This window comes from Pyrgilauda ruficollis, unplaced genomic scaffold (assembly GCF_017590135.1).
Source record: "Pyrgilauda ruficollis isolate IOZ18807 unplaced genomic scaffold, ASM1759013v1 scaffold60, whole genome shotgun sequence".
Lineage (NCBI taxonomy): Eukaryota > Metazoa > Chordata > Aves > Passeriformes > Passeridae > Pyrgilauda > Pyrgilauda ruficollis.
Window position 1 is genome coordinate 4,889,728 of NW_024527711.1, and position 16,996 is coordinate 4,906,723.

At 44.3% G+C, this 16,996-nt stretch overlaps 1 protein-coding gene across 1 annotated transcript in view; it reads left to right on the top strand.

Moving 5' to 3' along the window:
• The window catches only part of TENM4 (teneurin transmembrane protein 4), a 589,520-nt gene extending 577,813 nt beyond the window's left edge, over positions 1-11,707 (top strand). The window contains exons 31-32 of the mRNA XM_041483687.1: positions 2,237-2,379; positions 10,098-11,707. Of these exons, the coding sequence (XP_041339621.1) occupies positions 2,237-2,379; positions 10,098-10,856 (902 nt within the window). The 3' untranslated portion in view covers positions 10,857-11,707. The remainder of the gene's footprint in view (positions 1-2,236; positions 2,380-10,097) is intronic.
• Positions 11,708-16,996: the final 5,289 nt, after the last annotated feature.

Consider the following 16,996-nt stretch of genomic DNA (forward strand, 5'->3'; position numbering starts at 1 on the left):
ATGTGCTTTGGTCCACAATGATGAGGTCTCTGAGCTTAAGGAAATTGAAGGTATGTGGAGGGAAGAGCAGGAGAAACAGGTATTTATGTTTTGAGAGGCCCATTGTTAAACATGAATATTTTAGCAATTGTACACTTGATGGCACAGAGCTTTGCTGCCAGCTTCAGCAATCCTGATGGATTGAACTGACATTTCCATTACATGTGTCTGCATTAAGCACTCTTTTTCTTTGCCCTCAAATGAATTTACTGTGAAATGTGTTGGCAGGGTTACTGTAGCTGAAAAAAACCTCTGTGATGTGAAATGTACTTTTCTGTCAAAAAAGTTGTCACTGCCTCCTGGCAAATTAGTATTTTCCCCTCTGTTTTCTCAGCTCCACACCTTTCTCCCATGGTTTCAGGTTGTTTGTTTTGGTGGGGTTTTTTTTGTTCTGGGTATTCCAACACCTCTCCCCAAAAAGAACAAATTCCTGTTTGCAAATGTTTTGGAAGTCAGTTTTCTGTGAAGTATAAAAAAAAAAAAACCCTGTGTTGGATATTTCCAGACATGTTACATATTTTTCAACAGTTCAGCATCCATGCTCTGTATTCTTTCTAGCATTTCTGAAGTGCTTGGGAAATGATTCCTGCACCAATGCTGACCTTCACTGTTTTACTTTGTTCTCCTGACCACCTGGTCCACAATATGTACATCAAAGTTCTTCATTTGAGTTAAGAAGGATTTGGAGACAGGCTGGCTTAGCACTAGGCAACAAAATAATCAAATGAGCCTTTTCATTTCTCTCATGCCCCCCCCCAACCTCTCTGTTTCAAAGACACTCCAAAAACAATCTGTACATTGAGTGAACAGAAGTGTTTTTATTACAGAAATCCTCCCTCTTCCACATGGATTGTCGCAAGGGCTTTTTGGACATCTGCCCAATCGCAACATTTTGGCCTGTAGGAAAACAAGCAACAGATAGTGTGTTTGTTTGGCTCCTGATTCTCCAGTCATCTGGAACGGCGTTATTTGCCACTTGCATCCATAATTTCTTTTCCAACCAGTTCTTCAAAACATTAATTTAGGCTCATGGGAATAGAGAAAAAAATATTCAAAGATGCATATTTGATTATTTAATTGTTTTTCTGTCTCCAGATTGTTTCAACAACACTTATTGAGTTTAGCAAAATGAAAGTCAAGCCTTTGCACTTCCAACTTGAAGCAGAGCAATCACCAACAAAATTCCAGTTACATCCAGACACTTAAGAGTCCTGGGAGCTAATATTAGTTAAACTTCACCTTCATACCTTTTTTTGCCTTGGAATTGCTATTGTGTGCCAAATGCACACCATATTGCTCAGGGACTGTAGCAGGTGTGTCCTCTGGAGCTAAGTGAAGGCAAACAAGGTGTGCTCATGGAATGCTCTGAAGTTAAGTGGGGAAGTGATGCTAATCCCAAGCAGATCTAGGAGTTACCCAACCTCATAATTTTTTCCTCCAGCAGATTAACTTTCACCTGCTATTCCTAATAGCTGTGCAATTAAAAAATCAAGGAAGACTTTGTAATCTACTGGGAAGTAAATGCAGGAATGATGTTCCAAATGCCTAGGTTTTCATCACGTTCCCTTTAGTGCCAGTGGTCCCTCTTCTGTATAAGACAATAATTTATCACTGGTAGCCACTAGTTTTCTCACCATCCATAGACCTTTTTTTTTTAAGGTGTTTGTAAAAACTACCCGAGCAAAATATCTGCCGTGTCTGTACACTTATTTTCACTATAATGTACCTTGCAGGTAGTATGAAGTCGAATTATGAATATCACTGTAAAAGATGATGTGACTTTACACTGGTTTAGTACTCAAACTACAGCTCCTTACGAAAGATGCCAGGAAACTCTGGACTGAGGTGGAAATTCATGGAAAAAGCAGTGGATATGTCCAGAGCCTCTTCTGTGAGCACCAGCTAAATGCCTGAGCTGTCCATCCTGGATGTCCTGGTATTCTGGCACATAGCTCTAAATTTAGTCTTCAGCCTACAGACCCTTTGAGAGTCCTCAGGGAGAGAAGTATTGGGGCTGAGGTGTTCTGAGCTGATTGTAGGACCATTAAGATTTCTGCTCTTCGCACAAAGCAGAAGCTCATCATTTTGTCCAGACTGGTACAGTGCCAGCCACCGTGGGGTCCTTCTCTGGGCCTTTTCCTGGGCAATCCTGCTTGAGAGATCAAATAATCTTATTTACATTTCTCTTCCCTTCCAGATGTCAACAGTTGGCTGCTCACCTTTGGGTTCCAGCTGCACAATGTCATCCCCGGCTACCCCAAGCCAGACATGGATGCCATGGAGCCATCCTATGAGCTAATCCACACACAGATGAAAACCCAGGAATGGGACAATAGCAAGGTGATCCATGCAACTCCATACTGTATCTCATGCCCTTATCAGCAAACTACCCATTTGCAATGTTGGTTGAAAAAGCTCTACCAGCATGTTGTGAGATGAAGAGCAAGTCAAACCCCATTCCAGTATTGAAATCTGACCAAATAATCACATATCAAGTTCCCTACTGCCATGGTGCTTTTTCCTGTGATATTTTCTGGTGGTTGCTCAGTGAAGTGGTGTGTTGCTGTTTCTTTCTCCCACAGGAGGCCCCATTATCACATATTGCAGGCTAAATTCAAGGCCTTTGCACTCAGGATTTGTAGAAGTTAAAAAAAGCTAATCTTGATACAGAATTGGTTTCTAAAGTTTGGGGGCATTTTTTTGTTCTAGAAACCTATTCGTTCTGGTTTAAAATGTCTTAAACAAGAAGTCACACTACTTGCACAGGAAGCTCTTTTGTATTGCAGAGAATCTTTCCAAAAAGAATTTTTTTATGATATTAAACTTTCATTTTACCTGACCGGGTTAAATCCCATGTAACTATGTCCTGCTTTTAAAAACAGGTTTGTTTCCCAAGGCATTTGGGTAGATGCTGGTGCAAAATTCAGTGATAAAATTGCCAAGAGAAGGGCTTTCGCAGCCCAATCATTTTCCCATCTTCCTGTTGGGACTTATTCAGCTGAAAGACAGAGGCAGCACTGTTAAAAGTTAGAGCACAGGGTCAGGATTTGAGAGCCCCAGGTTAAATCCCAGCCCTACTGCTTATCAGTGTATGACCTTGAAAGTCATTTACCTTTCAGGATTCTCTTCCATTTAATAGCCTGGTTGTATTCTGGGGTGGCTTTCATCTGTTTAGTCTGAATCCTCTTTAGTCTGAACTCCCACTTGCTGCTTCTGGGTGCTCAGACGTTTCAAGAGCAGTGAGGCACCAACGTGCTTGGGGAGATCAGGACATGCTCTCCACGTTTCTGCTAATAATATGATAAAGGTAGGCAATGGAATTGATTCCATCTGCCCTCCTACCTATGGCTTCACTGAAATCTTGATGACCTGCAGCAGATTCTTGAGGTATAATCTGAAACAGGAGGTCACATTTCCTGAACCACGAAAGGTATCACTCAAAGGTACAAACAAATTAACTGTAGATTGATAATAGTCATGTCTCAGTCCATCACTGGTACTCAGCCTCACAGCCATGTTGAAGACAAGATAAAATGTACCAGCTTGAACTTCAACAAGAAATTTATATGAGGTGTCCCTTAATAATATTGGGGGAACTAAAAAAATTACCATGGCTGGGTTGATGTTTGAAAACTGTTACAGTGCAGTGACTCAGTTGTGGTTTGGAGCTCAGAGACTCCCTTTTTGTTTCTTATTTCCTTGGATTAAGCAATAAAATGCTAATAGAAGTTATTTCTCTAATGAGAGAGAGCCTCAGGATTTTTCCTCCTCTCTGCTGGGACACAGTCTCCCTGGGCAAAGCTGTACAGGAGTAGGCAAACAGGAAAGGCTCACCCAGAGACTGCACAGAAGACCATCTCTGTATTGTTATGTGCTGTAGATAATAACTCTCACAGAACCACCACAGAAATTATTATTATTGGTAGTATTCTATTATTATTTTATCATTAGTTCATTATGTGTTTATAGTGTGTAATATATATATAATTTTTAATGTGTATTATGATATCATTATTTGACTTATTGAATAGCTAAGTTACTTGAGTGACAGCTCAAGGTGATGACTGACCCTTGTTCCTATAGGCAGATGAGCTGGAAATAAAATCAAGGAGAACCCTCCCCTCTGTCCACCAATTTTAGGTGAATCTGCTTGAAGGAGCAATAAGAAAAAAAGGAAATCTCCATGTCCCTCACAGGTTTTTAAAGCCAGAAGCTGCAGTAAGGGCTATGCAGGGCCCTGCTCGTTAAAAGAGGGCTTTATACAGCTGTCATGCTTCCAGATGAGTCCCTTTGCACTCAGATGTTGAAAGTGGAGTTTAACCATTGCAGGCTGTTTCATATTCTTCCCCTGTTATGACAGTAACAAAACATGAGCATTTTTATTTCAGTCTACAGTTGCAGGATCCTGCTGTGATAGCAAGTGGTTCTTAAATGCTGTAGAGCAGGATTCCCTTGCTTTCTGTCACACCCAGCATATTGTAGACACATATTTGCATATACCAAAATTCATTCACATATGATACCTGAACACATGATCCATTTTCTTGTACGCCTATCCATGCATCCAACACTGATGTATCCATAAAGTTCTGTTCACTCCCAACCCTTTCAGGCATCAACACACATTCCCAGACACAGTCCAGTCCTCCTTGTCACTGGTTGTCTCTGTATTTATTGAAGCATGTGGAAGAAAATAGAAACTTTTGAAAATTTCACATAGGAAATAACAAAACAAGGTAAATGAAAGCACAGGAAACATTTTCAGTTAATAAGACTGATCAAACTGTATATGGTATTGCAGAGCATATAGAGTAAGCTCTAGATCTTTTGTCATTTAAAAGTAGCCTGGGCAAGGCATTGATCACTGAATGATGTACAACTTTCTCATCTCCATGTCTTCTGATCCCTGGGTCACATACCTCCTTGTGATAGACGAAAGTATATTTGAGCTACTACACTGTCTTTGCTGATCAAAGTTAGCCCACCAGATTGAGTCTGTTATTTTATCAGAGAGCAACAACTAAAAGGAGCACAATAACAAAGCAACTAACACCCATAAATGGCTGCTTCATCTCTCTTCAGAGTGCATAACCAGAGGGCCCTAGCATCTCCTTCCAGAACATTTTTGGTACTTGCTTTGCTGGTTTGGAATACAGTAGAGATAATTCTGACTTTGAGCATCCACCACCTCAAAAACAGCCAGCATGTCATAAGCTTTTTACTAACCCCCTAAAGCTCTGAAGTGACATTTAAAATCCAATACTCCATTGTGCAGCACCTCCCCCCTCCTCCCCACGACTGTGAGGCTGTCACTAAATTGTTTGTTGAACAAGTTCAGTGTTATTGGCCACTGGGGGACTCTGGGTGACCTCTGGCATATTGTGGAACTGCAGCACCTGAATCCAATTTCTCTTCTGGTTTTTTGTTGGGTTTTTTTTTTTTTTTCTTCCCTTCCTTTTTTGTCTTGTTGAGCTGTCAGGTAATTGTTGGAGCCAGAACAACTCTATTTCCAGGGAGGGGTGTTTTGGAGTCAGCACTTGTATCATTATCTACATCCTGTTATAACTAACATTCTCTCAATCCCATGGGCACTGTCTCTAGGAAGGGTCCTGTTTTCTGCAGTGCCTGTTACAGGCTTTGCTGGAGAAGTAGTTTTTGGCATCCCCTCTGGAGCAGCATTTTGGAGGCAAGGGCTGCTCTGGGATGCTCAGCCAGGAAGTGAGCTATAGGGCTGTGCTTTCTGGCAGAGCTTCTTCCAAGGACAATCTGTTTGAGAGACTGGCTCTGCCAGTGTTCATCATTCAGGGAAGGCATCCTGACACTGCAGGTCCTTTAGCCTGGGCTTGGACTGTCACGCTGTCTGTCCATCAGCCCCCACTTACGTATTGTATTTGTCAGTTTTCAAAGAATCCAATGAAGGGAAAGCAGTTGAAGTCTCAAAGACATTAAGCTCTTGAGGATTTATGAAAATAGATAAGATATCTGTAAAGTGATGAGCAAGAGGAGGAGGCAAATCCTCTTACTTCTCCACACATGAAATCTGCTTAATGGACTCAACCTCGTTATCCCCCAACAGTCATGTACAGTGGCAGGGTGGAGGAGAGACGTATCCTCTAAGCCCCTGAGTTAGTGCTCCTGTTTGGCTCATTCCCAGCCAGTCAGCATCCAGAGCACTGGCCTTGCTGGCCTATGGCTCACCTCTGCTCCCCCACATGTCACCTCTCGGACAACCCAAGAGCCTGCAGTGCAGCCATGCTGGTGGGCACATCCAAACAGAGACTTGTCTCCAGGTGGTGGCCACATGGAATGTAGGGAGGAGGCTGATGACTGAGCAATGGCTTTGTTAACAGAGAGCTATGGGGTAAATAAAAAGGGGGCTTATAAAGAAGAGGGAGAACAACTTCTTACACTGGCAAATAGGGATAAGTGAAGGGGGAACAGTTTTAAATTAAAACAGTAGCGGTGTAGATTAGATGTTAGGAAGAAATCCTGTACCCAGAGAGCAGTGAGGCACTGGCACAGGCTGCCCAGACAAGAAGTGGATACCCCATCCCTGGGATTGGTCAAGGCTAGGTTGCTTTGAGCAGCCTGGTCTAGTGGGGGCATCCTGGGCCATTGGAGGGGGGGGTTAGAAGAAGATCATCTTTTAGGTCTTACAGACCAAGCCTTCCTGTGATACTGTGATAAATAGGAAGGCATTAAAAATGAATCATATATCAGAGAACTCACAACTTCCAAACCTTTTGGAAAAAGTAGCTTTCTGCGTTGTAAGCCATATGGTGGTAAGAGAAACACCTATCTGTCTATAATGGCACAAGGATAGAAAGAAACTTGGAAGCATGTTCACGTATTTCACATCTTGGGTCCTTGATGGGAAATTAAAGCTTTCAGTCTCACACTGGAAGGCGGTATTTAAAAACAACAGATGATAGGATCTGGCGATGGTATTTCAAATCCTCAAGAGGTGCTGGCAAAATGCAAGAGGCTATTCAGAGATCCCGGTAATGTGCCGCTCTCCTGAGCTTTGTGCAGCAGAGAACAAATGGTGAAGGTCGTTCTCTTCTCTCCAAAGGGTTGTTACTAGATAAAGTGAAATGTCACCTAAGGACATCTGATTAAAAAAGACTGTGAGGAAAAACAAACTCAGCATATTTGTCACTCACATCGAGCAACAAATATTGAAATAAAATAGCAATGAATTCCATTCTTTCTTCTGTAAAACTGGTTTATAGATGCCTTGGTTTACAATTGCTAAAAGCAGCAGCAATTTTAGAGAATAGCACATGCCACTGCAGCTTTGGATGGAAATTTTCTGTTTCTTTTCCTTGCCAGTTCATTGAAATGAGTTCTAAGATTGAACACAAATAGTAATTTCAAAGTCAGGGATACACTGCCCCTTTGAACTATGTATAATCTGTTTGCCTCCACCCTCTTTATATTCACAGCACAGCATACACGCTGGCTGTGCTCTGGTTTGCTTGAATTTGTTGGTTGGTGGGTTTTTTCCGATGGATGTGTTTGCTTTTCCTTTTAACAGAATGCTGTTCCCAAATACACTCTTTTATCAAAGAAATGCACTCAAAAAGTCATTTCAAAGTCATCCTGGGCTTGTTTTCAAGGTAACAGAGATGCATTTAGTTATTGAAATAGTTGATAGCTAATAGTTAAGTTTGAGCAACCTGGTGTAGTGGAAGTTGTCCCTGCCTGTGGCAGAAGGTTTGGAACTAGATGATCTTTAAGGTTCCTTCCAGCCCAAACCAGTCTGTGATTCTAGGTGATGGTGATTGTTCAGCATTACAGCTTTGCACATCTCATTTCCTGCTTCCCTATGTGAAAAAAAAAGGTGGGGAGAGCCCGGAAGTAACCAGTCCTCAATAGAAAACCCTTTTCTGATTGTGCTCTTGTTTAATTAAGACACCTGAAGGTACGTGTCTGCCTGTGAATTTTGATATTACATCCAGATCCACCACTTTAGGTTTGTTCAGGCAACCTAATTTGGAGACCTTCATATCTTTACCTAATAATTTGCTCATAATCAAAAACATACTAGAGTTCCTGCAGCTCATCAAGAATAAGGTGATCAAGACAAAATGGAAGGGGAAACAGGGGCAATTTTTGATAGGAATTATTCGTCCGTGCCCAGTACTGCCCGACCTCCTGGAGCTCCATTCCCCAAGGTGATAATCAGTAGATGGTGCAATTAATTCCAGGGACTCTTTATCACTCACCTGCTGGTAAACAAGGTGATGTATATATAGATGGTGATACATAAGTGATCACAGGACATACAGTGTAGCACAGAAAACCTGATTTACATCCTTGAGTGAGCAGTGATTTGGTATGAGCGCTGAGAGATGCCTTTTCCCATCACTGGTAAATGTTACTGAGGCAAGTTGGAAAGGCAGCATGACATACAAAGTGGTTAAGGGACCACCTAGAGTCAACCCCTATGAGATACACCTGAGAAGAATTCTCCATTTAAACTTCTTTGAAGAGGAAGTAGCTAATTACCAAGGCTGTGCAGTGTGCACTTGTTTAGAACAGTGAGTGTTTCATGGAGCCTAGAAGCCTAATTGTTCCAAGTCCATCATCACTGACATCTACATTAATTACGTCCATTTTTTGCATAATTAGAGCACTTGTGCAATTGGCAGAGAAGCTGGGCTAGGCTCCCTATCAGTCTGTTAATTATATTGCTCTCTAGAGGATGTATGAGATGCCCTGCAGGCAGAATACAGAAAACCAGAAAGAGCTCCTTTTTCATAGGAAACTGGTTCCTGCTCCACCTGCTATGCTGTCAATCAAAAAGGGAAATTGAGAAGGTACACCAGCCTACTCAGCACTTCGAACAAAAGTAATTTCTGGGAATTTTAATGTTCTACAACCTAAAATATGCTTTTGAAATTGTATTCCTCTATTCCCTTATTCTTGTCATGTTACAAGTCTTGTGTGAGAGGTCCACACTGAAGTGCCTGCATCATCAGAATTGTCTTCTTGCACCCAGGTTGTGAATCTCTAGTTCATGGACAGTTTAAGGCAATATCCTTCATGGGTGTTTAATTTCCTCAAAATAATTGGAATGGAGTAAACTTTGTAGCCTATTTTTAATCCTGGGTGTCATTACATTATTGAACTGAGCCGTTGGCAGTGCCAGGAGAGTTTTGTCATCGAATCTTCTTGCTTTTGTGAAATTTGAGCAAATAATTGTTCATGAACAGGAGTCTGTAAGAAGTCAGCACTACCATGAATTGACAGGAGCATTTCCAGAACATTTTGCAGTAATGATGAGCTGCTGACTCGCTGTGTGCTTGCTCCATTATACCCTAACAGCAAAAGTGACTTTGTATTGCACCGGACTGCAAATGATCTGGGCTCTGTTGTCTCTCAGTTTTGTTTCTATATTAGCTAAAACTTGAGCATCAGGCACGGTTGGCATTAACTCAGGAAGCCTGGCAAATTATAGAGGGTTTTCAGGAAATAAGTTTTGGATTTAATGCCTTCCTTGAGTTTTGAACAACCTGCTTTGGCCAGGTTGGAATGGAATACAAAGAGGTTATGGCACTCTGAGGGTCATACAGGTCACTCAGGGCCTTCGAAGGCAGCACTAGGAGTTACAACATGGAGTTATAATAGAAAAAACTTTTATAAATACTTGCACGCTTCACAGAAAATCTGAAAGCAATTGGTAAAGCATCATGGCCACAGGACAAGTTGTTTCTTATATGCAGAAGAACACTGAAACAGAACCTAATTATGCGTCCAAATTTAACCCCCACATCACTGAGGCAAAAAAATCATTTTCTACCTTTACATCCTTCAATCTATGAGATTAAATACAGTTCCGTTTACAGAAACAATGAGCATTAGAAGGGGACAATATGTCTCTTCCATGAAAAGGAATTAAAATTTTGAAAAAATCTGGTAAGGGGGAAAAAATAATGGAGCTCTCATCACATGTTTCAAGTATGTTCTCCTGCTCTCCAGCATCCTAATAATGCTTTTGGGTCATCAGGTTTCTCTTTCTAATATGTTGTTCTCTTCTTTCTCTCCCTGTTCAGTCCATTTTGGGGGTCCAGTGTGAAGTGCAGAAGCAGCTGAAGGCTTTTGTCACCCTGGAGCGCTTCGAACAAATCTACAGCTCCAGCATCGCTGGCTGCCAGCACGTCAAGAAGAACAAGAACTTTGCTTCTGGAGGCTCCATCTTTGGCAAGGGCGTCAAGTTCGCCATGAAGGACGGGCGTGTGGCCACTGACATCATCAGCGTGGCCAACGAGGACGGGCGGAGGATTGCGGCCATCCTGAACAACGCCCACTACCTGGAGAACTTGCACTTCACCATCGACGGGGTGGACACACACTATTTCATTAAGCAGGGCCCATCAGAGGGTGACCTATCCATCCTGGGCCTCAGCGGCGGGCGGAGGACCCTGGAGAACGGCGTGAATGTGACAGTGTCCCAGATCAACACAGTGCTGAGTGGGAGGACTAGACGCTACACGGACATCCAGCTCCAGTACGGTGCACTGTGTCTAAACACACGCTACGGGACCACCTTGGACGAGGAGAAGGCACGCGTCCTGGAGCTGGCCCGACAGCGCGCCGTCACCCAAGCTTGGTCCCGGGAACAGCAGAGACTGCGGGATGGGGAGGAGGGTATTCGCTCGTGGACAGAAGGGGAGAAGCAACAAGTGCTAAACACGGGCCGGGTACAGGGCTACGATGGCTATTTTGTGATCTCAGTGGAGCAGTACCCCGAACTCTCAGACAGCGCCAACAACATCCACTTCATGAGACAGAGTGAAATGGGCAGAAGGTGACAGAGAGGGTCCATGCGGTGACTTCTTGCCAAAGACAGCTACTCTTTTGTGGCCACTTACCTGACTGTGTTGTACTCAATCCTTTTTCTAAACTGAACAAGGTGGGGGGGGAGGAAGATAGAAAGAGAAGGAATAATACGGTTGCACTGTAACTCATGCAACATACTTTTTTCCCGCTTTAATTTGGCCTTCATGCATTTTTTGCAATGAACAGAAGGTATATTTTGCCGTAGTGTGATCACAGTGAAATTTACTGTCTCTTGTCCTTTTTTGTTTGTTTGTTTGTTTTGGGTTTTTTTGTTTCTTTTCCCCCCTCTTTGTGAGGAATTTGAAGTGGGGAGTCATCAACGTACGTCCGTAGGTGTAAGTGCAAAATGAGTGTCTGTGCTAACTAGTGTCATCCTAACCCTTTCTGATTTGGGGCAGGGACATAGCCTTCCACCTGGAACAGGGGGAGCCCATGGTGTTCCAGAGAGCTCTTCCCAGAAAGAAAGGAGATGGAAGACAACGCTGATTCTGATACTCTGAAAGTGACCGTCCGAATCATGTGCCTCAAAAGGGACCTTACAAGTAGTTTTCACGTTTCACTTGGGACATAAATTGTTTCTTTGGGGGCTCCTGCTGAGCAGAAGTAGATTATAGAGGCAAAGGAGCTGATTATATTACCTTGCAAGATGATTCTCTTCCTTCCTGAACTGGAATAAAAAAAGAAAAAAAATTGGTCTTTTTTCATTATGAGAGTAGATACTTTTTGGGTTTTCTTGTATGTGTGCAAATCCTGGTCTTAGTTAAATAACCTAGCAAAAGCCAAGAAAAGGGACTCCTGCTCTATTGAGAAAAGCTAAAATAAATCCTCTCTCATACATAGAGCTGTTCTATAGGTGGATTTAATGCACCCATGTTGTACATTTGCTAATGGCATAACTTCATTAAATGTATAGTGTTTCAGTACATGAGGCTATGTGTTTAACAGTCCACTGTGCTGTATCTGATAAAACCAGTTAATTTTTAGGAAGCTGATTTGAATTTAAAAGTAGTTACAGTATCCCAGTGACATACCACTGAAAATTAGAGCCAAGCCCTGCTTTTCCTGATTCTGGAGCTTGTATTTATTGGCTGGGAAATGCAGTTTGGAGTAGCATGCTGGCAAGTCATTTATGACTATGGCAGATAAATGTCTCCTGGGGACTTTGGCAGCAGGGATTTTAAAATGTTTAATAAGTAGCAACAGCTTGTGCGTGGTGGGACAAGAAGGAGAATATTGAAATCAACCCTCTCACTGTTTCTTACATGAGCTCAAATTTAATGGAGAGCCCACTTGACTGTTAGCAGTGACGAGGGGGAGGTTGAATGGAAATGCCCACTACAGAGAGGACCAAGTGCTTTAATAAGAAACTGCTGACAAAGTTGCTCGGCATGCTAATGTAATTTTTATTCACATAACCTCTGTGCTCTGGTATTTGCAAGAGTCCTTGAAATTCAAGGGAGCAAGGAGATGAGCTCAGCATCCTCTTCCCCGCCTGAAACAGTCCTGTGCTGTTTCTGCAGGCAGAAGTGTCACCCCACCTCTCAGTGGAGCTCTGGCTGGAGGTGGCCAACCCTGGTCCTAGATAGGTGTCTCTATCACACTGATACCTGCATGTGTCCTGACTGTAAGAGCTCTTTTGTGTCTCTCTGGGAACAGCTCAGTCCTGATTTTTTTTTTTATTCCATCCACTTTGGCTTTTCCCAGTTCTGCAGAGAGATAACCCAAGCCGTGCAAGTCTGTGCCAAGGCTGTTTCCTTACTCGGAGCCCTACAATGCACCTGTGTACTCAGAGGCAGCTCTTCTGCACTCATGCCACCACCACTGCCATCCTCCAGCGCAGACTGACACCCCTCTGCAGGATCTCAGCCCCAGATACAGCAGGGGCATGTGTTGGCCATGCAGTCCTCGAGCAGCGAAACATTGGCAGCCCCAGTGCTCTCATGGTTTCTCCGTAGAAGCCGGCTGCCAGCTCCGTCTGCCTTGCCTGTCTGTTCCCGGGTGCTTGCCAGGAGGAAGGTGATGGAATGGAAATTCCCCTAACAGACTGTTCCTCCTCCAGTTCCAAATCCCTAATACCTTTGGCTGCGTGACCATGACCAACAGTATGGGTTTGATTTTCTGCTCATCTCTCCTGCTTGCAGCAAGAGTGATGATGCTGATGTTGTGTCCCAGCGCTGTACTCTGGGCCACCCCCTTGCAGCACACAACCTTTATTACTTTGGCAGGAGGGAACCATAGGCAGCTGGAAAAGGGATCCAGTTCTGGCAGAGCCAGGTGGGAGAAGACGTGTTAGCCAGACCTGCTCCAGGCTTTGACAAGGGAGTGGTTGCTTTGGCAGCTGCCTGCAGGGGTGGTTAAAAGGCCATGGCATTGCCACCTGTATAGCTGGTATGAAGCGCTTGGTAAGCCTGGGTTGCCCTGAGGATGCACAGGTGGGGGTCAGGGGCAGTGTTAGCCAAACCAGCAGTAACCACCTAGTCAAAGGAAGCAGCACCTTCTTGGCAGTGCTGTCCAGGTCCCTGCTTCCCCCTCTCCAAGTCACACCAGGGACCAATACGTCTTAAAACCTCAAACTTGTGACAGCTGTGAGTGTCTCAAACAGCATGAATGGAATGAAAAGAGACCTGCAGGAGGCAGGGTCAAAAGGTATGAACCCCTGGTAAAAGACCCACAGAGCAGAGGGAGCTCATTGTGCCTCCCATTTACACTGCCCCATTCCAATCAGCTCCGAAGAAAAGCTGTGCTTCTGTATCCATCTGCGTCCATGTGTTATAATGCTAAGAGGTGCAGTGCAAGAATAAATGGGCCATTTTTCCATAGAGTCAAGAAAAGAGATTCGAGTGTAAAATATTCCTATTGGAACCCTGCCAGCCTGAGGTGGCACCTCTACAGCCTTACGCAGACTCTTCAGGTTATTACATGAGCTAATGACTTTGAGGAGTTCACCCATTTCCCAAGAGTCTCCCAGTCCTGCCATGCTTGTCCTGCACGCCCAGAGCCAGGAGCCCAGAGCTCTGTGCCATGGCCAAGGCAAGACCCTCGTGTTGCATTTTTCTGCATCCTCAAGCAGCACTGGGATGTGACTGCACCTGTCTGCCTGCCAGGTCCATGACAGTCTTCTCCTGGGCCTGCACCCAGTATGGAAACTATGGACATTGTGTCAAAAAGAGGGAAAAATATATATGTAAAAGTATATATATGTATATGTTGCTCCTTTCTATCGAAACAAAAATTTAGAAGGGATGGCCGTCTAATACTGGGGACAAACCTGTCCAAAGACAGCTACTACATTTGTGAATCCTCAGCCTCTGTGAAAGCTTTCCACCTCACCTAGATGGCAAAACAATATTTTCAGTCCTGAAGCACTAAATTTACCCATTCATTAGTGAAAAATGCTTTTTCTAAAGGATCCCAAGTGCATTTCCACCTTACTGATGGCCCCATAGCTCCTTCCCAGACTTTTTGTTGTCACTTTTGCCTCCCCATGGGACCATTCTGGTTGCCTGACCCTTCTTGCTTTGCTTGTGTGCAGGCATGAAGTTATTTATTGCTTCCATAAGAGCGGAAGGTCCTGGGTGCAAATCCCACAGCACTAACCCCCTATCATAGCATCAGAGACTGGTTTGGGTTGGAAAGAACCTTAAAGATCATCCAGTTTCAAGCCCTTGCCATGGGCAGCAACACCTTTCACTAGACCAGGTTGTTCAAAACCTCATCCAAGCTGGGCTTGAACCCTTCCAGGGATGGAATTTGCACAGTTTCTCTGGGCAACCTGTGCCAGTGCCTCACCACCCTCACAGGAAAGAATTTCTTCCCAATACCTAATCTACTCTCTTTGTTTGAAGCCATGTCCTATTGTCCTGTCACTTCATGTCCTTGTCAAAATTCCTCTCCAGCTCTCTTGGAGCCCCTTAGGCACTGGAAGGGTCTCTAGGGGCTTCCCAGAATTTACTCCAGGCTGAGCAGCCCCAACTCTCTCAACCTGTCTCTATAGCAGAGGTGCTCCAGCCCTCTGAGCGTCTTAGCAGCGTCCTCCAGACTTGCTCCAACAGCTCAACATCTTTCTTGTGTTGAGGGCCCCAGAGCTGGATGCAGCACTCCAGGTGGGATCTGGTTAGGGCAGAGCAGGGGGCAGAATCTCCTCCCTCTCCCTGCTGCCCACGCTGCTGGTGATGCAGCCCAGGGCACGTTTGGCTTTCTGAGCTGTGGGTGCTCACTGATGGGTCATGTTGAACTTCTCACCCAACAACACCCCCAGGTTTTTCTCCCTAGGTATGCACTCCATCCATTGCCCAGCCTGTATTTGTGCTTGGGATTGCCCCAGCTGAACTTCATGAGGTTCACACTGGCCCACCACTCAGGCTTGTCAAGGTCCCTCTGGATAGCATTCCTTCCCTCCAGCATGTCAACAATTGCCTCTCTTTGTTTGAAGCCATGTCCTATTGTCCTGTCACTTCATGTCCTTGTCAAAATTCCTCCCCAGCTCTCTTGGAGCCCCTTAGGCACTGGAAGGGTCTCTAGGGGCTTCCCAGAATTTACTCCAGGCTGAGCAGCCCCAACTCTCTCAACCTGTCTCTATAGCAGAGGTGCTCCAGCCCTCTGAGCGTCTTAGCAGCGTCCTCCAGACTTGCTCCAACAGCTCAACATCTTTCTTGTGTTGAGGGCCCCAGAGCTGGATGCAGCACTCCAGGTGGGATCTGGTTAGGGCAGAGCAGGGGGCAGAATCTCCTCCCTCTCCCTGCTGCCCACGCTGCTGGTGATGCAGCCCAGGGCACGTTTGGCTTTCTGAGCTGTGGGTGCTCACTGATGGGTCATGTTGAACTTCTCACCCAACAACACCCCCAGGTTTTTCTCCCTAGGTATGCACTCCATCCATTGCCCAGCCTGTATTTGTGCTTGGGATTGCCCCAGCTGAACTTCATGAGGTTCACACTGGCCCACCACTCAGGCTTGTCAAGGTCCCTCTGGATAGCATTCCTTCCCTCCAGCATGTCAACAATTGCTCTAGATGCTGTTTCAAAGGCCCATGCCCTTTGAAAGGCATGGCAGACCATCTCCTTGGGAAAATGTCACTGTGCTTTAAGTCTCACGTGCTTTAAGGTTTGATTTTGAGAAGTCATTTTCGTTCTTGAGTCCCAAAAAGAGGACTCAGCCCTCATCAAAAGGAGTTCCCCATCAAAATACTAAGGTGTAACTTCACTTTCAACTCTGGTCTTGTCTCCAGTTCAGAGTGGTGAGAAGGATCCTGATCAAATCTCACAGCTCAGAGGAGAAAATTCAGTGCTTTGGAGCAGAGGCTGCATCTCTCAGTGAGAGCAATAAGGAGCAACAGCTCAGGTCTTCAGTAGCTGGAGCTGGCACTGAAACATGCTCCATTTGAAGGGACGACAGTGATGGGACCTACTTGGTGTGGCATCCAAATATAAGCAGTGCCATGAGGACTCTGCAGCTGAAAAACATCCTGTGATCTCAGCCCAGGGGGAGAGGAGCAAGACTAATTAGGCATCATGAGAAATGCCGCATTTGTTTCCTCTGCGATCTTTATTTTATTTTATTTTATTTTATTTTATTTTATTTATTTTCCCTTTCAACTGGAGATTGGCACTTGGAAAAATCATTAAGCAGCAGTGACCGGAGGGAGTCACGCAGCTCATCATATCTTTGTCATCACAGCTATTGATCAGAGCCACAGTGAAAATGGGCCAACAATGCTAAACAACACCAGGCGAGAGCTGATGAGATGAAGGTCATTAAGAGCCCAGTGCTTGATTCAGGTTTAGAAGACGCAGATGACTGGGAGCAGTCCCTGAGACACCATTTGGCCATAACTTAGGAACAGTGAGGGATTTCTGTAATATATCTGTAGTTGCTTTATTGAGCGTAGGGACCGGCATGAAAATTCTGCTCAGTCTATTATACAGACAGTGTAACCAGAATAAATCAAAATTTTTCAAAAAAAATAAAAATCTAATAAAGTACTTTTTCAGCTGTGACTTGTAAGTGTCACCGTGATGGATGGCAGCGCAATCCATTATGCAAAGACAAGGCTCTTAACATGAAATTTAAGAATTCAATTTTACGATTTACAGAGAGGGCCCCCCTCGTATTTACG